The sequence below is a fragment of the Schistocerca piceifrons genome, chromosome 1 (genome assembly GCF_021461385.2).
Source record: "Schistocerca piceifrons isolate TAMUIC-IGC-003096 chromosome 1, iqSchPice1.1, whole genome shotgun sequence".
NCBI classification, from domain to species: domain Eukaryota; kingdom Metazoa; phylum Arthropoda; class Insecta; order Orthoptera; family Acrididae; genus Schistocerca; species Schistocerca piceifrons.
In genome coordinates this window covers 983,149,337-983,175,402 of record NC_060138.1, presented here as the reverse complement: position 1 = coordinate 983,175,402, position 26,066 = coordinate 983,149,337, and the positions used below count along the sequence as shown (strand labels likewise).

Sequence of the window (26,066 nt, the reverse complement as noted above, 5' to 3'; positions counted from 1 at the left end):
ATGTAGTCAACCCTTGCACACTCGCTGTATGCGTAACATTAGGCGCTGTATGCGTAACAGGCCGAGAAAATCCTTCAGCAGTTCGCCAGGAAGTCACGAGAGGGTGTTAGATGCATTCAGCGGCCGCCCATTTCCTCTGCAGGCGTGGGGGAAAATGGTAATAACTCCCCTTCTAGGGCGAGTAGAACAATAATTCAACGTTTACATGAAAGAGGAATGTTCCAATTAATTTTCGGTAGCAAAAAAAAATCGTAATTTTTTCGATTTGACCACCTCCGGCTCCACTTAAATGTTCACAAACGCTGCTCAAAACAGAACCTCTTGTCTCCTACGAAACCTGTAGAAAATGCGGAAAACCTGCTTACGGCAGCTTCTAGTGCATATTATTTCATGTGGTTCTAAAGTCGGTCATTATATTGAATCACCGACTAGGGAACATCATGTTTTCCCAGATACACTTTCCTCTAGGTGTAACACTCTTTGCCGTGCGGTTAAAGGCGCTGCAGTCTGGAACCGCAAGACCGCTACGGTCGCAGGTTCGAATCCTGCCTCGGGCATGGTTGTTTGTGATGTCCTTAGGTTAGTTAGGTTTAAGTAGTTCTTAGTTCTAGGGGACTAATGACCTCAGCAGTTGAGTCCCATAGTGCTCAGAGCCATTTGAACCATTTGTAACACTCTTTGAAATACTTTCAAAGACTTTGAGATAAACTGTTTCCCGGCGTAAAAGTAACGTGAATGTTTCACAGGAGTCACTTCGGATGGTGTTACTAAACTGCACGGTATTTCTACGAGGCAGCTTCTCGTCGTCTTCATGTGCCTGTTTTCCACCTCCTCCCCGCAGAGATACGAGATGTCATGTTTGACGCTTACCCGACGTAAAATCTGCACCTTAAGATGGCAAGTAGCTTCATCGTGGAATGATTGTGCAGTTTACACAGCACCATCCGATCCAAGGTTATGATCCATTCAAGCATGTAGATTAAGGAAACTTTCGGTATCCATTAGAAAATCCGTCTGGTCTTTCTTTCATTTTACAATGGTTATTACGTACATGATAATGTTTTGTTAGTAACATACTTTTATATTGCACCGACTTAGGAATCTGGAATAGAAATTATTTAGCAATCATACATAAACAAAATATATAGAAGAGATATGAGATTCTCTGCACACAGAAGAGCAAGAGTAAAGCTTTTAGTGCTAAATATCCAGCCCCAACAAAAATTTTCCTGGGTAATTGGCATTAAAAGTTGCCTGTTCATTCGGTACTTTCATTTCTCGCCATTACACCGTACTTTGCTTTTAGTAGATCGCGATATTTGTATCTGCAATACCTTACGCACTTCTGCTATAATTACTTTCTATAATAAAAAAACTGTAGCAATCTCTTTGCATCTTCACTGACGCTAGTCAGCGTGATCAACCGATGGAAATTACAATGAGGTCCTTCTTATTTGAAGGAATATTCGCCAATCTAGTCTATGTTCTTTCCAGGATCCGGTTGGGTGACTACTTCTGGAAATGTGTTTGGAGAAAGGACTGTCCTTGTTTGATGGAGATGCATTCTGTTGCAGAAATTCTACAATGATTAAGGAATTGGTTGAGACTATTTCAGCTTGATTTCTGTAGTAAAACGTAGTTAGAAAGGAGAGGGTGTTTTGACATCGCCTGACTATGATTATTCCGCGATTAGGTCGGAACCGTATGCCTGTGCTTAGTAAAATGGAACTTAATCTATTTCTTTCGGATTTATTCAATAATTCGGTTATTATTCTTTGTATTCAAGCACTAGATCGTGTCACACTGCACAATTGGTTTCTTGTTGAACTTTCTCGATCCACAAATAATTAGGTCTCATCGGAAATCAAATATTGAATTCCGATCTCGCAAGACTCTAGTGACTAGCAAGTTTTGTTTGCATGCTACTAAGCTCCATGTCCTGGCAAGGTAGGTGGATGGGTGCTCATGCCCCTACAGCTTGTTACACATCGTGCGAATAGATGTCAAACATTACTGTGATATTACGAAACTGACAAAACATCGTCATAGCACTTATAGACGCTGTAAGTAGAAAGCAAAGATAACATAAGTCCAATTTGGTTCATCGCCTTTAATGATCAGAGCTCACCTTGGTTATGCAGGTCGATTTCCTTCCGGTTGTGCTGAATAACGGAAGTACGAGCGCGGTCGTGCTTCTGTGTGTGTGTGTGTGTGTGTGTGTGTGTGTGTGTGTGTGTGTGTGTGCTCTTGTGACTGTTTCTATTAATCTTTACGAATCAGATAGCGTTCCCACGTTGTTTTTTGGTGGCATGAGAATTCCACATTTTGCCTAGCGTGAAGGTTTCAGTGATTTAATGTTACAAGTTATGGGAGCTGTCTTTGCTTCATCTCACATGGAACGTCTTTATACATATTGAGGAAATTTCACACTTCAAATTCTTGGCTGTGAGATAACTTACAACACTTCTCTTGAGATCAGTCACATACTGAATATGTACCGACCGTATGTGGAACAATCTAAAGAACATTATCTGGGAAAACGAGAAATGAAATGCGAATGAAATTTTATATCATAGCTATGACGGTTTTGCTTTACGGCTCGGATACTTGGATAGCGAGTGCTAAACGTCTCAGTGAGACACAGCAATCAGGAACGAGACTGCAGAGATCTGCGGGAGGCCTCACGACACTGCATAGATTTAGAGGTGACGAAAATAAGGAGAGAGGGTTCCAATTCTGAATAGAATGCAAAGAGGAAGAACACCGAAATACGATATAGCTGTGGCTGTGTTGTTCAAAAATACGGCGCAATGTGGTACTGTGGCAACTACAGTCATTATGAACTACATGAAATGTATTCAGTTTCGAATATGAGAAACATGTGTGCATGTCCAAAGGAATAGTGCATCGTACTTCTGAAGAACACGGGCACTGCAATGTCGTATCTATCCGCCGAAAAGGGCAAACGACTTCCAATTAAAATGTCTCCCCCGTACGGTAATATGCATAATGAGCGTACGAGTGCAGATGTAGACATATGATTCAAGACTTACGGAAGTCTGGATCTGGCTGTAAGTAGTGTTCGGGTAGCCTCATGGTAAGGCGACCGCTGGCAATAAGCGGGAAATCTAGGTTCGAGGGTCGGCACTAGATATCATTGTTGTCATTCAGTTATACGGGATGTAAATTTTAAGTTGACAAACCAGAATAACTCGAAAAATAATCTTCACACGAACAAATGTGTAGAATCCAAAGTTGATTATTTTTGAGGGGGACATCTGCTGGTGCTAAAATTAGCCCGCCACCCCAGCCCCCTGGGGTTGGGGCGGGAGGCAACTTTAAAATTTCAAATGGGAACACACAGTTTTTATCATAACGAGATTCTACATAAAAAACTACGTAAATTTTGTCTTAAACATTTGTTTTAATTCTTGGTAGTTGGCGCTGTAATTCAAGAAAATCCAAGTTCCCATTTTTGCGCGGAAAATGGTTACGGATAAATAAGAAGTGAGTCCCACGAAACAAACAAAACTTATCCGAGTCTGTGGAAAAAATTAATATTTGGGTCAACATTTGTAAAACTCTATTTCTTCTCTCTCAAACCGGACCCTATGGGGAGAGAGGGGGAGTTTTAGTTTTAGCGAATCAAAATTTACGAAGTAAATAAGTATTTTTTTTATTTATTCGTAACCATTTTCCACTCAAAAATGAGAACATGGATTTTCTTGAATTACAGCGCCAACTACCAAGAATCAAAACAAATATTTAAGACAAAATGTACGTAGTTTGTTGTGTAGAATCTGATTCTGCAATAAAAAATAGAGGTTCCCATTTGAAATTTTAAACTTGCCTCCTGCCCCAACCCCAGGGGGCTGGGGTGGCGGACTAATTTCAGCACCAGCGGATGTCCCCCTCGAAAGTAATCAGCTTTGGATTCTATACTTTTTTCGTCTGAAGCTTATTTTTCGAGCTATTCTGGTTTGTCAACTTGAAATTTACACCTGTATAGCTGATGGCTGTCCATATTCTGAATTGCGAATACATTCCATGTGACGTCAAAAAAAGTTTTATCATTGCCGAGGAATCGACAACAGCTTCCTTTGTGTGAGAAACAAGCGAATCGCTTACTCCTTAGAAGAAGAACAACAAGAAAAAGAACAAGAACAAGAAGATACAGGTGGAGCCCACGCCAAGCGCACTGTATTTAGTTGGATTTCTGCGCACATGGCATGCAGTGTGAGAGACGCTACGCCGTGAACTCACCGCTGTCGCCGTTGTAGTTGATGTCGTCCCCGTCCTCTCGCCGCCACATGACGTAGGGCTCGGGGTAGCCGACCGCCTTGCACGTGAGCGTCACGTTCGCCGCCTCACGCACCACCATGTCCGTGCTCGTCTCCCGGTCCACGATGCTGGGCGGCACTGCAACAGCCACCGTCACTAAATGGTCTGAACAGCATCCGTAAGTATATATGTCGTACTAGAACATGTTACAACGAAATTAATCTTAAAAGTGCGGAGTTATTGTATTCTAAAGTCAAAGTAGTCTTATTCTTACCGAATAAGCGTAGGGGAGCAGATGCAGAAAACATGCATTTCAGTCTAGTCAACTAGTGGAGGTGGTTTGCCATTGTCTTTTTCCGATGTCCTGTGAAGTGTGAAGCGTGTACCTGTGGCGTGTGATGAGTGCTTCTAAAATGTAATGTCGGGTTTGTGTCGTTACGGATAGAAGGAGGTGAGAAAGTGAAACCAGGCACTGGCAGACTACACCTCTCGATATGCACCAAGAGCTCTAAACCTTAATGTTCGCTTCTGAAGGACAGATCGCACGACCGTAATCCAGAACAATGGCGCATTTGAACACCTATAGGATAAGTGAGAACGTCCCCTTCGCTCCAGATTCCAGGGTACAACATTGCTATCTTCTCTTGTTTCGGCTGGGAGCTAGAAAGGGCTGCCATTCCTCTACAGACGTATTGATGTCTTGTTGAAAATGTTCCCCAGCAGATAACAAAGTGTTACAAAGGCCAAGTGTGGACACATATCAAATCAACGTCTGCTATTTTATGGCCAGCCGGAATGGCCGAGCGATTCTAGACGCTACAGTCTGGAACCGCGCGACCTCTACGGTCGCAGGTTCGAATCCTGCCTCGGGCATGGACATGTGTGATGTCCTTAGGTTAGTTACGTTTAAGTAGTTCTAAGTTTTACGGGACTGATGACCTTAGAAGTTAAGTCCCATAGTGCTCACAGCCATTTGAACCATTTTGCTACTTTATATGTCCGCAGCTCGTGGTCGTGCGGTAGCGTTCTCGCTTCCCACGTCCGGGTTCCCGGGTTCGATTCCCGGCGGGGTCAGGGATTTTCTCTGCCTCGAGATGACTGGGTGTTGTGTGATATCCTTAGGTTAGTTAGGTTTAAGTAGTTCTAAGTTCTAGGGGACTGATGACAATAGATGTTAAGTCCCATAGTGCTCAGAGCCATTTGAACCATGTTTTTGCTATTTTATGTCCGGATATTTTTGATCAGACAATGCATTATTATCATCAGTATTTCAACCTACATAATTCTAGGATACTATTAGTTCTTACGTGATCTGTTATTCATCGTATCTGAATTTGGTAATTATACATACTCAACTTTTTTTCGAAACGATGTCTTCCTATTGTACTATAATCTATGGATAGCAGTCATCTATCGCTGAAACAACCGATTCTCTGTTGTCTTGCTTCATTTACGCCATTTTAGTCCGACTATGAAAAACCGCTCAGAATAACCGGTTTACGAAGTAACCAACTTTTTGTTTTTCTGTTCCTATTATTTCCTGATATAAACATAGAAATCGAACAAAGATTGAAATCTGTTGACTGACTCAGTGTCAAGATACAGAGAATCCAAATATTAAATTAAATATGCAATATACAATAAAACCTAGTGCGTCCAGTATTCGCAGTGTTTCTCGAAGGTGATACATGGTTGACTACTACTAAAATCACAAATATTCTCGTACTGATTCTAATTTTTTTAATCTCTGCGCAAAAATTGTGTTACAACCGGAGTTCATAGAATGACGTGGACGCTAGGAATAGTCAGTGCTAAGGGGTGAAAACGGAAGTTGAACAACTCTATTTTTAGTGTTAGTTTGTCCATTTTGGAGGGCTACAAGCACATAGTGACATGTTATCTAGACACATGCAGCAGATCAGCTGTTTTCTATTTTTATTGTAAACTACGAATGAAGGGTTATGTTTTACGTTTTTTTCGGTGTACTACGTCAAAAGCTGGTTGTGGTTCATATAGCTTTTAATCTTTTAAAGCAAAATGAGCCTTGTACTTCATTTCGTAAAATATTTCCAGATTAGCATGGCGCTATTCTGTAGCACAACTGATGTCCGACGACGATAGTGAGAAACTACCATATAGACAATATGGAAGAAAGTTTTTCACGCTGTATGTACACGCGTACCATCTAATAGGCTATGCCACATGGTAACAGGTACATTATTGTCTCAGCAATCCTGTACCAGTTTCTATGCCATATGTTTGTTGTTTGTTTCTGTCGGCATTGTTATTAAACTAGCACTGAACTTTTTCTCCATTTTATGTAATAACACAATATTTCAAAACAACGCTAATTTTATGAATAAAAATATTCATTCCTTAAAAAAAGTTTATTTAAAAACTTAAAATTTTAGCGCTACTGCTATGACTGATATTTCGATTTTTCTACGCAGTTTTAGCAAAAGAATAAAAAGAACTGTTATAACTGAGACCAAGAAAATGCCGAGAAACACCGGTTAATCAGAAATAAAGTTCCAATATCGGTCGGTTTTTCCCATACCTACGTACTATAATCTACATATCGTTCTATGAAGATGATAATATAGTGTCATTAACTTCTGTTGAAACCTCTACATGCAATTTATCAAAACTGGACTTACTTGTGACACGCTGGTTAGACCAAATAGACTTAAAATTTTAAAATAAATCGAAGGCATAGTAATTTGAGTTTACCATTTGACAGTGAAACTGACATTCCCCGTAAGACTTACTCTGTAATTACAATAAATGGTACATTAAACACTGTTTATTTTGTAATAGATAGAGAAGTTCTTATCTCTGTAATCTTCTAGAAACAGGATTAGAACCAAATTATCACTAATTTTTTAAAATTGTTTAATAGATCTGTGGATGTGCGACACTGCCCGAAACCGGTCAATACGAAACAGTAAAACCAGATCGACAGACGGATGATAAATCTGTGCTCTACTTATTAGGCCACCAGTTCACTCTTGATCTTGTACTACAAAACAACTTTCAGAGCTTTCGTTATAAGAAATGATAGCAGGAACGGGCTCTCAAAAAAATGTTGTTGTACCTATACGGCGCTCGATCAAAGCCTAGAAGGTCGAACCAGTATGGAACCAATTATTTCACCATTTTAATCTAGCATAAAAGTTTAGACATCCTTCAAAAAGTTCTTATGACCACTGTATTGTGTAGTGACGATATTCACGACTCGAGAGAGTACAACATCGCAGCTGATAAGCCGCTCTCGAAACATATGAGCGCAGCAACTGTATGGGCTGGCTGTACGAACTATATAGAGCAGGGGCCGCAGCTGAAAGCCCATGGGCATCAAGTGTGTGGATAGCGATTGATTGATGCCTCGTTAAATACCGGAGCCCTGAGCTATGGCAGACAATTGTCTTCAATGCGCCGTGTCCTGTACAGTCTCCAGTTACCGCCGAGTTCACAAACTGCAATGTTCGTCCGTCGTCTCCATGACTCAGGCTCCGTAGGCATTGTAGGTCTCCAGCGAACGGACTCTAAGTATGAATCACTCAGAGACTCTGTGACATTTCAGAGGACTTTTAATAATTTCAAACCTGTAATTCAATTACACATTTCACAGGAAGAAGCCTCATTTAAGTTGGATATTTCTTCATATTTAATAAAAATCATTTTGTTTCTGATTGTTGGTAACCTTTCTGATTGAAGATGACCTACACCGCCCTTCTGCATTCCCATCGTATTGTGTGTTACCGTATCAACTTAGCTCATCAGCACTATACAAGGTGGTATCATGAAGGATTTACATTGGTTTCAGGGAAGGAGCTTTAAAGCACCATTATAGAAACGGAACAGGGAATAGATGAAGATGAGTTTAGCAAAGTAATGTGACAGTGAGTTGATGCTCAGATACCTTACTTATTTCCTTGGTTTCTTTCGTAATCCGGGCATTATGCCGTTGCCTAAAACACGTTTCTGTACTGAACTGTTCGTGTCCTAATTCTGGAGAAATCAGCAAAGACTATAAAGACGTAGTTACTAGTTTCTTACTGAAACAGGCACAGTAGCTCCTACGATTGATCCGAAACCGCCGAACGGTCGTGCCGTGACGCCGTCAGTCCACTGGTTGAGATAACGGGGTCTCGCCGACGTAAGTTAAGGAGCGTGAACTGCAGAGCAGTTGGCTCTTTCTTTTATTTACTAACAAGACTCACAAGTTCATCTATTCTGCTAAAGCTGTTTGTGTGCTTTTGAATTTCTGTGGCCTCTCTGTACGTCCTTGCAAAGTTACAGTATCAAAGGAATGAATTTGGTGTTCCACTGGACATCAGGGATAAATTGATTGTGGCAGATCACTTTCTGGAATCAGGTAACAATCAAATTTATTTCTTCTCAATATTCTCTCAATGAACCGCGCTGGGCCATTCGCTCGTTCTACAATAAATTTTATGTGGTCATTCAACCTTGAGGTAGCACAAAACAGATGGTCCTAGGTACCGAGTGTTCTAATTAAAGACCAGCTACGCACGAAACTCTGATTATCATGTGGCAGCGAAACTTGGTAAATACGCCAATGATTTAAAATGGAACCGATTTCTTGAAAACCATTTGTTTGGCCAATAGATGCATATCTGGCGCTGTATACCGTCTGTAGGACAATCTGACATCCACGTTGTCATTCGACAAGCCGTGGAGTAAGTGAACAGTGTGACTGTCCAGAAGAGAGACCGTGCGCTGTTGGTGAAACTGCTTCAGATGAACGGCATAGTCCTGCACTGAGAGAGTATCACCCAGTCAAAGGTCTGAGGAGAGGTCCGATGCCATTAAATGAATGAAAAAGTTGATAATGATATTCGAAAACACGGGTGAGCTTGGTGCAGCACCTGGAGTAGTAAGGCGTCCCGTCTTGGAGCAAGTTATTGATGAGGTTGCTGTTGCTATGACTGACCATGCAGCACCTACTCTTGGTAGTGATAGTGTCATGAGAATTATCCATCTCATGATCAACAGTATGGGACGTTTTGCGGTCTATGTTATACTGGTACCCGTGCAAGATCAATATGGTCGTATTCATGTCGGGTCTCCACCCAGTACATAGAATATCATCGTCTGTACACAATATGTCGGCGGTCCACCTGGCCGCCATCTTCAGTTGAGTACGTCGTTGCACTATCTGTCCGGAACTTCCGGCGCACCTGAAGATGGGGGCCAAGTGGACCGCCGGAATATTGTGTCCAGATGACGGTATGTTCCCTTCTGGAGAACCGACATGAATACAATCAGTTATTACGCCTGGATAGTTTACGGAACCATATCAAGATCCATATGGTGCAACAACCGAAACCTCACGATCAGCAGCAACGTTCTAGCACAGATCAAAGTTGATAACATGTGGCCGGCAATATTCTATGAAGCGAGGGAGCACATTTTACATTATAGGGTGCCGTGAACACACAGAACTGCCAAATTTGGGCTACTGTCAAACCCCCTGTTATCCACGAAAAGCCACTGCATACACCGTATGTGACTGTGTGGTGTGTATTCATAAGTCCCTTTATTCTTTGACCGTTTTTCGTCGAAGTTAACATACCCAGAGAGCCGGTCAGGTGTACCGCGCAGTTTGCACGTTATCGAGACTCCTTTTACAGCATGTGGTGCCTGGTTTGGATGAGGGATACTGCGTGGAAACCATTGTTTTGAAGCAAAATGAAGCAACACCTCCAGTCGCTCACCCAGTAAAAGATTTGCTAAATGTTGCCTTCCACGAACGTGTGGTCTCCAGAGGATTTCCAGATGCACGGCCTGCAACATCACGTGATCTGATTTCATGTCTCTTTTGTCTCTGGGTGTATCTAAAGGATGTGGTTATCTCATCTGAAGCCCAGTATACAGGAATATGTTGATCAGAAATATTGCAAGCGTATGTCGACCACTTCGCATGCAGCATCTCGTCGACGGTACCGGTGCTCATATTGAACAAATTGTGTAAGCGCTGGTTATTAATAAAATTAACATTATTCCTTTCTCACTTGTTTGATCTTTTCTGTCCGTGTCCCGTTTCTAATTTAGTACATACGGAAAAATATCCACAAGTCTTCTTGGTTTCACAGTCCTAGACTTCCACCTGGTGGCCAGAAATGGAACCCATTGTTCGGCGTAAATCGGTTGCGTAGTAATGGACTAACGTATCAACCGAATTTCACTGCCATACGCTAATTACAGGCCATGCTGGACCTATGTGAATAGCTACACTGTAATTGTGAGAACTCCGTATCGTACAGTTGGAACTGTTTCTTCTGGTTTATACCCAATAGTACAATTACGCAATGGAGGGTCTCTTCGCCTCTTTGTCCACAATATGTTACATTTATCTAGTTCCAGGGTCAAGTACCTGTCGCTGTATCGATGATCAAACTGCCGTCGGTCTTCCTTCTATTCTTTACCGTCTTATGGCGTTGCAGCCATTCAAAAGACACGACCTTCAAAAATGGTTCAAATGGCTCTGAGCACTATGGGACTTAACTTCTGAGGTCATCAGTCCCCTAGAACTTAGAACTACTTAAACGTAACTAACCTAAGGACATCACACACATCAATACCCGAGGCAGGATTCGAACCTGCGACCGCAGCGGTCGCGCGGTTCCAGACTGAAGCGCCTAGAACCGCATGGCCACCACGTCCGGCACACGGCCTTCGTAAGTTGCCCAATAGATAATCAATACACAGAGTGTTAAACAAAAGTCTCAAATATTTTGAGAGGTGGTAACACTCACGAAAAGAAGAAAAATGAAGCCCAACTATCATGAGCTCTAAAACGCATCCTCTGAGAGCACTTCCTCATTTTCGCTGCGATGAAACAGGTCTATTATGTTGAACAAGTGCCCATAGCTGTTAAGGTATGCATGTTAGAGTTTATGTTTAATGTACTTTTTCCTTTGTTTCGGAGGGTACTACCACGTCTCAAAATATCTGTGACACTATAAACTGAAAACAGTAGCGGTTCTATAACACTCCCTAACTGTATTTCATAAATTAGTTATACACCTGTTGATATCTCCCCTTTAAGAATATGTTGGCTTCTTCGTGCAAGGCAGTCCTGGACCCTGTCGCAAATCTGATCCAATACTTGACAGGTTCGTATTTTGTTCATTAAACGACAGTGTCCCAGCTGTATCGAGATAGATGTGGTATTTTCTGAATTCCGAAAGTTCTCAAAAAAGCACAATGCCCTCACCTAGAAAACGAAACACGTGCTTAATAATCTCGGCATAGGTTTCTAGTTGGCCTGAACACTTCCTAATAAACAGAACGCCGTAAATCGGCCTAATGGAGTGCTGCAATTAGAATTAATTTCTGAAGAATGTCAGGTAAATTTACAGCTCACGATACTGGTACATAAAAACCACCTAATAGATAATGTTTTAAGTCTCTGAGGCTGTTCGCTGGCAGGTTGTTACTAAATTGTTAAAAAGTAAAAGAAGAGTTGTAGTTGATGAGTGCTTGGTTCAAAGACTAGTATCTGGTCCTGAACACAACTAAATATAGTTTAACGGTCGTAAACAGAGGAAAATAACGATAATATTTGTCTACTACGTCACTGAGAAATCTCTGTAATCGGTCGCCGGCCGGTGTTGCCGAGCGGTTCTAGGCGCTACAGACTGGAACCGCGCGACCGCTACGGTCGCAGGGTCGAATCCTGCCTCGGGCACGGATGTGTGTGATGTCGTTAGGTTGGTTAGGTTTAAGTAGTTCTAAGTTCTAGGGGACTGATGACCTCAGATGTTAAGTCCCATAGTGCTCAGAACCATTTGAAACATTTTTTTGTAATCGGTCATAACGGACAAATATCCATGTCTCCGAAACGATCTGACAGGCACGGCAACATTAACCAAGTCGTCGGGAAGGGAGATGCCAGACTACAGTTTTCGGAAAACTCCTTAGGGAATACACCTCACTCACGAAGGAGGTCAGTTACAAATCTCTCGTTCGACAAATTTTTTGGGTTCCGTGCGTACGTCGTCAGTAACGACGGGACCGTTGTAGGGTGACTTTGCTGAAACTCTGTCTGTCCGACTGTTAAGACCACTTTCTATCGGGAACGGGTAGGGATGTCAAAGTGAAATTTATGACAAATACTAAGATCTACAGTTCCTCGACTGTGTAAAAAATTTAAGGATCTATGCCTCTGCAGCCAAAAGATACGCGGAGTATGTCATATATTTTGATTCTCGCTAACTCACTCATCGAAAACTACTCGGCGCATCCCGTTGACCCGGAATCATGAAATTTCGCGAGCGAGATTTAACAATACAAGTAAAGGAAAACATCCCAAAATCGTTGATTTGTATTTATATCACATAATTTTGTTTTTGTTTTTTGCAATTAGTTGTCCGCGTGACTGTCACTTTGTTAATGCCCCTTTTTGTCCGGAAAGGGTGGAGGTATCAAATTGAAACTTTTATCAAATACTAAGGTCTGCGATACCTTTCCGGTGTAAGAAATTTAACCTTGTGCTCCGTCTTCTTTTTTTTTTTATTCATTTTGGGCCGCTTGCTAAGTTGAATTAACGATGGCGATAAAAAGATTAGCGGGAGAGCTGCTACTTCGTCACGGGATTCCAGTGGGACTTATGTGGCTACGAGCCGTGGAGAACCTTACCCTCAGCGTTATAAGAACTCGAAAGGAACAGCACAGCGCTATGCAGGCTGCAGCGGCTGCGGACACAGCTGTGAAAGAACGAATTCAGCGTGCACTTGACGCTTGCCCGCCGTATTTCAGGTGGACATGTAGCGAGCGGCTCCGTGGCATAGAGCGCCCCTGCACCTGCGGCAGTTGCGAATTCGGTGCGGACCTCATCATGCTCACGCCATTCCGCCCATCTCCCCCCCCCCCCCCCTCACCCCTCCAAGCCTTTCTGGCAATTAACGGCGCCAATTAGGCCCGAGTGCAGGCGTGCACCCACGCTTCCGCCGTGCCTCGCTCCGATTTGTTGGCGCTCACTGCGTACCAAAAAAGAAAAAGAAAAAAAAATGTTAGCTCTCCAGCAATTTTGAGCACCTGTTTTACTCGGACCATCTGAATTTTCATTATCATCACCCATCCTTTCTAGCAATTTTTCAAGTTCGAATCGCTAACGTCGAGTATGATTTACTGCAAAAGTCTCTTGCCATGTGCCGACTTTTCCGTCTTTTTGACCTTACACGCAATCCAACAGCATCCGCCAGTTCTATTGCAGCAGACTTCCAATACCACGTCTTCCTCCTTCTCCCATCCCATGCTACATACTAGGTTTGGGGAACTCTGTAACTTGCTTAAACGTCATCACATTTAAAAATCGCTAAATTCAAAATCAGCTTAAATTACATTTCCATTTTTGTTGCAAAACACGATTGAAAGATAAAGTGTCTCTGATATTTTTTTGAATATACCATTAGAAAAATCAGCGGTGTGATTAGACAATGTGAAACAGTAATCAGTCCTCATCCCAAAATTTTATTAAAAACTAAAATCACATGTCACTAGTAACCTGCTTCGATTATATCTTGGTCATTATCAGACCATCTTTATCGAATGCAAAAATAAAATTCATCTTACACGGTAATAGATACCAATATTATACTTTTATCTGCATAATAAAATATGGATACAGCATAATACAAAATAAAAGTTTTTTTGTACTATTAGGTGGAGAGGGCGTTGTAGAGGAAAAGCTTTGCCCCTCGCCTACTGCATGACCTAGATACAAATAAAATAGTATATGAACGATTATGCTAAATGTAAGTTGACCATAGTAGCTAGTACTTTACATTTGCAAAAGGTAATAACAAACGTGCATGAACAACCAGTACAGTTATTTGTACTAGTTGTTCATGCACGTTTGTAAAAACACTAAACTGCCATGTACGGCTACTACGTGAAAATTCAAACTGTGGTGTTGAAGCAAAGATAAGTGTACAGACGCCAGCTGTTGCCGTGAATACGGTAGTGTGGAACTATCGATGAATAGCGCCAGTAGCGAGGAATAATATATATATATATATATATATATATATATATATATATATATATATATACATATATATATATATTTCTTATTCAGTCTAGGAACATGGTCTGATGACTATCTAGATACCGTGGAAACTGCTTGCCATTGATAGATGACTTCAAATTTTTAGTAAAAATTTGCGATCAAGACTTATTACTATTTGAGATTAAAATGTATCTATTTGAGTGGCTAATCCGATTTATTATCTTTACTTATTTCCATCATTGTCACTCTGTTATCCATACTAAGTGTTGAATACATCCAAAAAGTTTAATGTGGCTACACACATTTTTTTCTGTGAACAGTTTGACATTTCGGAAGGAACTAGCTGCATGCCAGTTCCCATCCATAACGGAAACAGTTCGCTTAACTCTAAATGCTATCATAAGTTACCTAATCAAGCCACATACATTCCGGATGTAACACACTTTACGTAGGAAAAATGCTATTCTGTGTGAGGGAGAAAAGTAGGAGAACAAAGCATTCTGGTCTCTGCTCAACAACGTCATTTTGTGAGTTGTCCATTTTTTTCACTTCTGCGATACTGCCAAAAGTTGTATGTTCCTGCGCTAAATTCACGAGGCATATAGTAACGAAGGATTCCCTTCCTTGAACAATTAAATTCGCCACACGCATTCACATGAAGTGACCAAACAAATGATTTTCTGTTGTAGTATGTAACCATGTCCGCCTCCGTGGCTAAGAGGTCAGCGTTGCTGGTTGCAACGCCCAAGGCCCGATTTAAATTTCCTGACCTGCTAGGAGTTTTTACTTTACGAGAGAGCCGCAATAGCATACGCTTGACATCGGCCTCACAGCCCACTTGAATGCGAAGTGGCGGTCCCTAAGTCTCGAATGCTGATATCGGCTGGGAGAGTGTTACGGTGAGCGTATGACCGTCCTTAACGCACCCAGATGATGCCATTTGGAAGTGACTGACACATCGACTGGTCGACATCGCGTTATTCTCTGGACCCGATAACATACTTATTGTTTTTTCACCAAACATGAGATCAAAGGTATAGAGCTACAAAACAAAATTATTACACTATAATTTGTCAACAAACGTTTTTCCTTCACGGAAAGTCGTGGAAGAGGTTACTTCCTGACGTCAGTAGTCCTCATCGCTGTGTGACACTAAAGCTCCACAAATCAGCTTTGGGTCATCCAGAGTAGACTGGCCACAGAGTCATTCTCCGCTTCCGTTGTCAGTTTCCTAGACCGAGGGTGCACCACTTCTCGCTCGAGCAGCTCTTGTAATGGTATCACGAGTGTGATTGCAGCTCGATCCACTCCAGGGTAAATCCCTGGCAGTATCGAGACTGGTATCCGGATACTCTACATATCATTCATATACGCTGGCCGCATTATACTGAAGCGGATGTGTCTCCATAACCTACACGAATGTCTACATAGAAATATAGATAAATACTTTGTAAACCACTATGAAATGCATGGCAAAGGATACTTCTTATTGTACTTGTTATTAAAAGCCTATGCGTATGAAGCGCAGGAAGAATGATTGCTTAAATGCTTCGGTGTCCGATGTAACTAATCTAATCATGCACTCGCCATACCTGTAGGAGCGATATATAGGGAGTTGTAGTAAGTTCCTAGATTCATCACTTAATGTTGGGGCTACGAACTTTCTGTGTAAGCCCGCTTTGAAAAGTTTGCATCTGTCTTCAAGCGTTTGCCAATTCGTTTCTCTCAGCAACTCCGTGACACCCTCCAAGCTTCAAACAAACCTGTGTCCATTCTTTGTGTGTGGTAAATTTCCCCTGCTAGTTCTATTTGTTATGGGTCTCATATAGTAGAGTAATCTTATAGGATGTGGTCGCATGAGTGTTGTATGTGTAATCACCTTCGTAGACTAAATTCATTTCCCTAGTATACTACCTATGAACTAAAGTCTGCCACCTACTTTACCTCTCCACCAACTCTAGATAACAACATCTGTAGGGAACACGGAAGAGTCATTCTAAGAATGTAAGAAAAGCGGCGGACTGGACAGTGTATTCAAATCATAGGGGGTAACTGCCGAATCTTTCGCAATAAAATGCCAGAATTTGAAGTGCTCCAAAAAAAAAAAAAAATAGTGAAGACCACAGATACTTGATACAGAAAGCTGATTGAAACTCTAAATAAACAGCAGTGAGATTAATGGGAAAAATAAGTGTATACCGAGAAGATAAGCTTATGGGAAATAGTGTCCCCCGACATAGAAACTAAAGAGGTACGCAAGATTGTTTCGGTAACACTCAGCATCAGGGGTAGTCATAATATAACAACTGAATCGATCTATCGCCTGCCAGACGATTCTTGATGTAACCGAAAATTTAAGTGAAAACAGCGATTAGCTAGTACACAAGTTTCTCAATCATATTATCACCGTCGGAAGAGACTTCTATGATCCAACAGTCAACTAGGAAAATTACTGTTTAATTACTGCTGGGATTGACAGTACAACACTAATGAATCAGGAATACCGAGTGGAGATTGTTCAGAAGCCCACTCACGCTGGAAATATGTTGCGTCTAAAGGCAACAGATAGACCTGGCCTAACCAAGGATGTCTACATTGAAACTGGTATCACTGACCATGAGGCAGTTATACCAAAATTGATTACCGACGTATAAGCGCAACTGGAACATGTGAACGACTAATATGTTCTTTAAATTAGGTGAAGAGCTGTAGTGTTACGTGAGGAACTTGAATCTTTCAGCTCAGAGGCGTACAAAGGAACTACAGCTGAAGTTTAAGAGAATACTTGACCATGCATTGGAAATATTAATATACGTAGTGGAGTAGTTGATGAGGGAATGAATCCTACAATGGAGTAGAGTTACTGTAAAGTAACTTCTACACATGTAGAGGCTACTAGATAATAGCTGTAAAACAAAGCATAGGGCTATAGATACAGAGATGCAGAATGAAACGCGTTTGGCTGTCAAGAGGGCAAACCGTGAAGCCTTCAGTGACTACCATAGCAGGGTATTATCGAAAAATCTCTTAAAAAGGCCAAAGAAATTCTGGTAGTATGTAAATGCTGTTATTGGCATGAACATTAAGTGTCCAGACACTCATTAAGGAAACAGAAATTGAAACTGAGGGTTGCGACGCAAAGCAGAAATGCCTGACATCGTTTTCAACGGTTCCTTCACAAAGGAAAATCCAGGAGTATTGCCCAAATTAAAATGTCTTACACTCCGAAGATGAGTAAAACAGATGTTTGGTTATCTTGACAAAAAACTAAATTCTGAACTGAACAAAGCCCGACGGAACCCCTAAAGGAACTTTGAGGCTGTTAGCCTTCTTTTAACCATGTTATCCATAGATCCACGATCAGAAAAAAAAAATCCAGTGCTTGGAGGAAAGTACAGGTCACACCCATCTACAAGAAGGGCAGCGGAAGTGATCCATAAAACTACCATCCAACATCCTTGATATGCACTTGTTGCAGAATCTTAGATGTAATCCAAGCTCAAATGTGATGACGATATTTCGATCTCCTTCATACCAGTCACATGCGTTGCGAAAATTTTGATCGTTTGAAACCAAACTCGCACTTCTCCCACATGATACCATGAAAGCCATGGATCAAGACGATCAGATAGATGCAGTGTTTCTTAGCTTCCGAAAGGCATTTGACTCAGTACCGCACTATCATATGGGGTATCAAGCAAGATTTTTGACAGGATTAAGTATTTTTGTATGGGGAGAACACAACATGTTAGACTGGATGCACAGTCATCGAAAGATGTAGAAGTAATTTCAGGTGTTTAGCATGGAAGTGTTTTGTTACGCTTTCTGTTGGTATTGAATATTAATGAAATTGTAAACTATATTGACAGTAATCACAGACATTTCCCAGATCATGCAGTTATCTATAATGATGTTTGTTTGAAAAACCTGCGGAAACCTTCAGTCAGATCTTGGTGAAATTTCGAAGTGGTGTACTTGCTTTAAACGTTCAGAAATATAAAACTGTGCTTTCCACTAAACGAAAATTTCTAGTATCATATGACTACAATATCAGTGAGTCACATTTATGATCAGGCAACTAATACAACCAATTTATGGGTATATTGGAACAATCACACAGGCTCAGTCTTAGGTACAGCAGGTGGCAAACTGCGGTTCGTTGGTGTATAACTAGGGGAATAGATTCAATCTACGAAAAAGACTAGATACAAAACACTCGTGCGACCTATCAGAATATTGCTCAAGTGTGCGGGACGCGTACGAAACAGAAATGCATAAAAAACGCCAGCAGGAATATTCACAGATATGAGTGACCCATGTGAGAATGCTGAAGGAACTGAACTGGCAGACGCTTCAAGATAGACGTAAACAGTTGAAACTATTCTGTGTAAGCCGACTTAGAAATTTTATAGCACCACCTTCAAGTAATTAATTTAGAGTTACATTACTTATCGCTCCCACAGAGATCTTCAAGACTAGGTTAGATTAGATGCAGCACCCATAGGGGCATTTAAGAGATTATCTTACTACGTTGCCTGCACGACTGGAACGAAGAAACCCGAACGCTAAGTACGCTATTCCATACACTTCACAGTGGTGTGCTGTATATAGATGGATGTGTATTCGATCTCATTATTTGGTCTTGTTCATTAAAATCGTTTCCTCTGTGCTGGGTAATTTAGCGCAACTAAATAGTTACTGAAGTTAAATTGGAAAGTTTACAGTTACTAACTAGAAAGGTTCTTATACAGTAGTCATTTTGTTTCGATAATAATCCACACTCCATGGCACGGAGCAGCTTGTTTCAAATATTTAATATTATGTGTGTGTCTTAGAAAGTTGATACGTTTCTGTTAGTGAATGTTGTAGTTTTCTTTACATTAGCTGTCTTCGAAGTAATGTGATTTAACTGCACTGTGTGAACTGACAGCATTGACATTCATTACTGCATGACAGAACTCAAAGAATTATTATTTGTGTTTTCATGTTTCATTGTTAGATCAAATAACAACCTCTCTGGTGAAGAGTCAGTTGATCTCATCAGTAATGTGTCAGATGGACTTAAAGTAGCGGTGAGATTAAATTGAAAGTGACTTCGTGCTCAGAAGAATTAATTTTAAGTTACACGTGCGGGATGGATGTCCCACTGAGTCGTTGTAAAACGAACTCGATGTGTTGTGCATGTTAATTTAACAAAGAATCTGTTCTACCATCGCCTAAGACACACGTTGGAGTATCGGAACATTATTACACCAGACCATCAATGATACGGCTGTTCTCTTCTGTTTAAGTAAAATTTACTCTGTTCAAGCGAACGTAAGCTCTAGCACTAATTCAGAAAGTTCGCCATTTCTCAGCAACAGATATATGGGGAGAAAATCAATTTCTTCTCTATGAACACCAGAAATATGACATGGGAATTTTGAAGTTTATGGCACATGTTCCATTTATAGGATAACAGTCAGTGGATTAAATACTTGTGTGTTGTGGATAGTCTATGAAAAGAGAACTAACAGTAAATCAGGAAACTTTCTTACTGTCACATTTGTGCGATCAGTGCGGATCAACAGTCCGGCCACCTCTTTATTCACTATAAACATCTCAAGCAAACGCAACAGTTCTCGTCCCCACCCCAATACTTCCTGCATCAAGATACTTTTCGTCTTATAGAAAACAAATTTAGAGACTCTTTGTTTTGATGCTCTTATATACCGAAATTATTGTTCTGCCTTGGAGTCATGTACGTGAATTGAGCGAAATACCCTCAGACTACAATGTAATACTTAAAATTTCAAGGAAGCCGTGTGACAATAGACGTGAATATTACAGAACCATCAGTTTAATAAATCATGATTGCAAAATATTGACTCGAATTATTTATGGAAAAATGGAAAAACCGGTAGAAACCGACCTCGAAAATGTGAGCTTCTTTTCTCGAGAAAAGAGCGAACACGTGAGGTAAACTGACCCTATTGCTTATCTTAGAAGATACGTTAAAGAAATACTAACCACCGTCTATAGTATATGAAGACATAGAGAAAGATTTTGACATTATTGATAGGAAAAACCCTTAAGAAACTGTGAATGTAACAGGGATAGAATACAAGGAGCTACATGTTATTAACGACTTGTATAGAAAGGAGATTGCAGATACAAGAGTTGAGAGACATGAAAGGAACGCAGTAGTTGAGAAGAGAGGAAGGTAGGGTTTTAGCTTATTCCAGACATTATAAAATCTGTATATTAAGCAAGTTCTAAAGGAAAGATTCTGCAGAACGACCTGTAGAGAATTGATGAATGGTGCAAGCTCTGACAGTTGACTCTGAACGTAGATAAATGTAACATATTGCGCATACACAGAAAAAGAAATCCACTACTGTACAGCTACACTATTGATGACAAACAGCTGGAGACAGCGTCTGCCGTAAAATATCTAGGCGTAACTATCAAAGCGACCTTAAGTGGAATGACCATATAAAACAGATAGTGAGAAAAGCAGACACCAGACTCAGATTCATCGGAAGAATCTTAAGAAAATGTAACATATCCAAGGAAGAAGTGGCTTATAAGGCGCTTCTTCGTTCGATTCTTGAGTATTGTTCATCTGTCGGGAATCCCTGTCACATAGTACTGATAGAGGAGAACAGAGAAGATCCAAAGAGAGCAGCGCGTATCGTCAAGAGATCGTTTAGCAGGCGAGAGAGCGTTACGGAGATGCTAAACGAACTCAGTGGCAGAGGTTACAAGAGAGGCATTGTGCATCACGGAGATATTTACTACTTAAATTTCGGTACACCGCTTTTCAGGAGGAGTCGGACAACATATTACCACGAGCAGAAAATTCGAGAAATTAGAGCACTATTCGCGAGTGGAACAGGGTTAGAAAGATCAGGTAGTGGTACCGAAAGTAGCCACCGCCACACGTCATTAAGTGGCTTGCGGAGAATTATGTAGACGTAGATGAGAACAAAGAACAACATCCACAAGTAATCGAAGTTCGGGAATAAGTAATAAAAACGTCGAGGTTTGCCGATGACATTGTAATTTTATCTGAGAACAGCTAGGGACTAGGGCAGTGTCATGAGACGAGATTATCAGGAGAAAAATAACAAAAATAAAACAAGGATAACTGAATGTTGTCGGATTAATCAGACGATGCTGAGGATATTAGATTAGAGAACGAAACACTAAAAATAATAAAAGAATTTAGCAGTTGGGCGATAACTGTCGATGGCCGCAGAAGAGAGTATATACAGGGTGGTCCATTGATCGTGACTGAGCCAAATATCTCACGAAATAATGATCAAACGAAAAAACTACAAAGAACGAAACTCGCGTAGCTTGTAGGGAGAAACCAGATGGCGCTATGGTTTGTCCGCTAGATGGCGCTGCCATAGGTCAAACGTATAGGAACTGCGTTTTGTTTTTTTTTTTTTAATAGGAACCCCCACTTTATATTACATATTCGTGTAGTACGTAAATAAATATGAATGTTTTAGTTGGACCACTTTTTTGGCTTTTTGACAGATGGCGCTGTAATAGTCACGTATAAGTACGTGGTATCACGTAACATTCCTAGAGTTCGGACGGTATTTGCTTCGTGATTTACTACCCGTGTTAAAATGGACCATTTACCAATTGCGGAAAAGTTCGATATCGTGTTGATGTATGGTTATTGTGATCAAAATGCCCAACGGGCGTGTGTTATATATGATGCTCGGTGTCCTGGACATCATCGAAGTGTCCGGACCGTTCGCCGGGTAGTTACGATTTTTAAGGAAACAGGAAGCGTTCAGCCACAGGTGAAACGTCAACCACGACCTACAACAAATGATGATGCCCAAGTAGGTGTTTTAGCTGCTGTAGCGGCTAATCCACACATAAGTAGCAGACAAATTGCTCGACAATGGGGCATCTCAAAAACGTCGGTGTTGAGAATGCTACATCTACATTTATTGCACCCGTACCATATTTCTATCCACCAGGAATTGCATGGCGACGACTCTGAACGTCGTGTACAGTTCTGCCTCTGGGCACAAGAGAAATTACAGGACGATGACAGATTTTTTGCACGCGTTCTATTTGTCGACGAAGCGTCATTCACCAACATCAGCGAACTTGGCGGGTTAATGTATGATGCGGCATTATGGGAGGAAAGATAATTGGCTCCCATTTTATCGATGGCAATCTAAATGGTGCAATGTATGCTGATTTCTATATTAAAAGACTAAAAACCAGCCTCTATTGCGAAAAAATCACCCTAGGGCACACCGGCGGAGGGGAAAAAGGTGTAGAATCCGTGTTGTGGATGGTGACATAGGAAGGACGTTGGGAAAAAAGGGAGCCGATCAGACGGACGTAGTTAATAGGAAGGGCGATGGTTTGGAGCTTGAAGAGGAGACCAGAATGCCACATGCGGTCATAGGCTCGTTCAAGGTCAAGGGATAGGCAGATAGCGGAACGACGGGAATTAAGCTGTTCGGAGAGGAGATGAGTGAGGTGAAGGAGAAGGTCATCAGAAGAGAAGGACGGCCGAAAGAAACACTGGGTAACGGGAAGGAGGTGGTGCTGACGAAGATGCTGGTGGATGCGTCGGGTGAGGATGGATTCCAGGACCTTGCTGAAGACCGAGGTAAGGCTGATGGGACGGTAGGAGGAGACAGCGGATGGCGGTTTACTGGGTTTGAGGAACATCAGGATACGGGAGGTTTTCCACAGGTCGGGGTAGTAGCCAGTGGACAGGACTACATTGTAGAGCCTGGCCAGGATGGAGAGGAAAGAGGCAGAAGCTTCACAAAGGTGGCGATAGGTGACACGATCGTGACCAGGAGCGGTGTTGCGTTTTGTGCGGAGTGTAGCGATGAGATCCTGTGTAGTGATAGGGGCATTGAGTTCTGTGTGTGCAATGTTGTCCAAGTACTGAAAACCAGGTGCGAGGGGAGGGATAGAGGTGTCAGTTCAATCGCGGACATCTGGGAAAAGGGAGTAATCGAACTGGGGATCGTCAGGGATGGTAAAGGCGTCGGAGAGGTAGGAGGCAAAGTGATTGGCTATACTAATGGCGTCAGGGAATGGGTGGTTGTCATGAAGAAGAGCATAGTAGGGGGGGGGGGGGTTAGATCCGGTAAGGCGGCGGAAGGCTGACCAGTACTTGGACGAGTTGATAGAAAGGGTAGCGTTTAAACGGGTGTATGTCTGTCGCCAGTCCCGGAGTTTCTTAGCTGCGAACAAGTTACGGATGTGTCTCTGGAGTTGCCGGTTGCATCGTAGTGTGTCCGGGTCACGCGTGTGGAGGAAGGCAGGGTAGAGACGGCGGGATTCACGGAGGAGGAGGACAGCCTGTGAGGGTAAGGTAGGACGGTGGGGGTGGATGGCGACAGAAGGGACGTGGGCCTCCACGGCCTGAGACAAGGTCTGCTGGAGAAAGGAGGTGGCATGGGTAATATCGTCAGGGTGGTGGTAGGTGAAAGGGTGGCCATCGACCTGGGTGGAGAGGGTATCCCGGTAGGCATTCCAGTCAGCATGGGAATAATCATGGACATACTTCGGGGGAGGGTCATGACGGGGGTCAGGGTGGGGGCGACGACCGTCTGAAATGGTGAGGGGGACAGGGAGGTGGTCACTACCAATGGGGTCCAGGACATCCACCATTATGCGGCCAAGGAGGTTAGGGGAGGAGAGGGTGACATCAGGAGTGGTGTTGGATTCGGGGTGGGTGTGCTGGGGAATGGGGACGAGGTCGCCTTTGAGGGAGGAAAGGAACCAATGCCACCGCTGTAACTGGATGGCAGAGCAACTATGGATGTTGAGGTTGGCGGTGATCACGTAGGGGGAGGAGGTACGGTTGATGTGGGAGAGGAAGCCAAAAAGAATAGGGGTGTTAGGGCGGACATAGATGCTGGCGCAGGTGATGGTAAGGTCAGCAAAGAAGAGACTAAGGATCAGGTGTTCTGTGGGGTCAGGAAGGAGAGGTTGGAACCGAACTGCGATCTGGCGGTGGTGACCAATGGCAACTCCACCACGCACTGTCGGGAAAAGTCGGAGTGGTGAAGGAGGTAGGGCGAGGTGTGAATGGTGTGGTGGGGCTACAAGAGGTTTCATTGAGGAGGAAGGCATCCATGCGGTGGGTGGCGAGGGTGTGCATGAAGAGGTTCTTGTCGGCAGGAAGGAAACGGATGTTGTTGAACAGGATATGGTGCCGTTGCGCCATGACAGGGATTTAGAAGAGGGTGTCGAGACGGGAGAAGGTGAAATGGGCATGGTTGTGTGAGTAGCTGGCACACATTTTAAGGTGGAAGGCGGAACGGGCGGCAAGGGACATCTGCTGGAGGGCGTGAGGGCGCTGGAAAGGTGGACATTCTGTAGAACAATGGTGAGCAACCTGATGATGTCCTCAGCCGTGGGGGGGGGGGGACGAAGGGAATTGCCAGGAGGGGTGGGGGCGTCAATAGGGCGCACAGGGACGGTGAGTTCAGGAGTGGTTGGAGTGGGTTGGGCTTTACATTTTTGGGAGTAGGTGGGATGCAGGATATTGCAGGTATTACAGGAGGGAGGGGACTGAAGGTTAGGGCACTGCTGGAGGAATTGCGCTTGCTTACAGTGCAGGCAGGTGGGGGCCTCGCCACACTCAGCTGTTGTGTGTGCATTGTAGTGCAGACAAATCTGGCAGCGTAGGGATTGAGGAGGGGGACAGGAGGGGTCGACCTTGTATCTGTGGTTAAAGAGGAGGGCACCCTCCTTCAGGAGGCGGTCAATGGAGGGGGCGTCCTCTGAAAAAACCTGCATAAGGCGGGTGGGGCCGGCGCAGTTAAAAATGCGGCGGACGACCCGCACCTCCAGCGAGTGATGCGCCTTGAGCTCCGGGAACACCTCCTCCTCCGTGATCGCCGGACTAAGCAGAGTGATCACGGTGGTGAGGGTCAGCAGGCGACGCAGGGGTTGGGGTTGGTGGGTAGGAGACTGGAAAGGAGCAGGGGTGAGGGATGTGTTGGGGCCAAACCGGGTGATGGGGATGCGGGAGAGGATGTCAGTATGGAGGGAGGGGCTGGTGTAGGAGATGAGAATTGAGTCCCTTCTGGGAGTGAGGAGGGAGATGGGGGCTCCAGGGAAGTGTTGGCAGAGGAGGAGGGAGAGGTTCTGAGCCTTGAGGAAGGAAGGATTGGGGTGAGGAGCATTTATTGCTTTAATGTGGTATTTACAGGTAACCACTCTGTAACAGCAACCGTTCTTGGAAATGATAAGTTCACAAAGGTACATGTATCACACTGGAACAACCAAAATAAAATGCTCAAACGTACCTACATTCTGTATTTTAATTTAAGAAACCTACCTGTTATCAACTGTTCGTCTAAAATTGTGAGCTATATGTTTGTCACTATTACAGCGTCATCTATCACAAAGCGGAAACAAGTGGTCCAACCCAAACATTCATATTTTTTTACGTACTACACGAATATGCAATAAAAGATGGGGGGCCCGATTTAAAAAAACGCAGTTTATACCCTTTATACTTATGACAGCGCCACCTAGCGGGCCAAACCATATCGCCATCTCGTTTCCCCCTTCAAGCTAGACGAGTTTCGTTCTTTGTAGTTTTTTCGTTTGACTCTTATTTCGTGAGATATTTGGCCCGGTCACGATCAATGAACCACCCTGTATATATTGCAAAAAACTTAAAAAAACGAAGGAAAAAATTAATTAAAATGTGGTCACAAAAAAAACAAAAAGGTGGTTAGCGTTCGTTCTT

At 42.7% G+C, this 26,066-nt stretch overlaps 1 protein-coding gene across 1 annotated transcript in view; it reads right to left on the bottom strand.

The window, feature by feature from the left end:
* The window catches only part of LOC124776951 (neurotrimin-like), a 1,187,890-nt gene that overhangs the window by 402,461 nt on the left and 759,363 nt on the right, over positions 1-26,066 (bottom strand). The window contains exon 6 of the mRNA XM_047252183.1: positions 4,264-4,419. Within this exon, the coding sequence (XP_047108139.1) occupies positions 4,264-4,419 (156 nt within the window). The remainder of the gene's footprint in view (positions 1-4,263; positions 4,420-26,066) is intronic.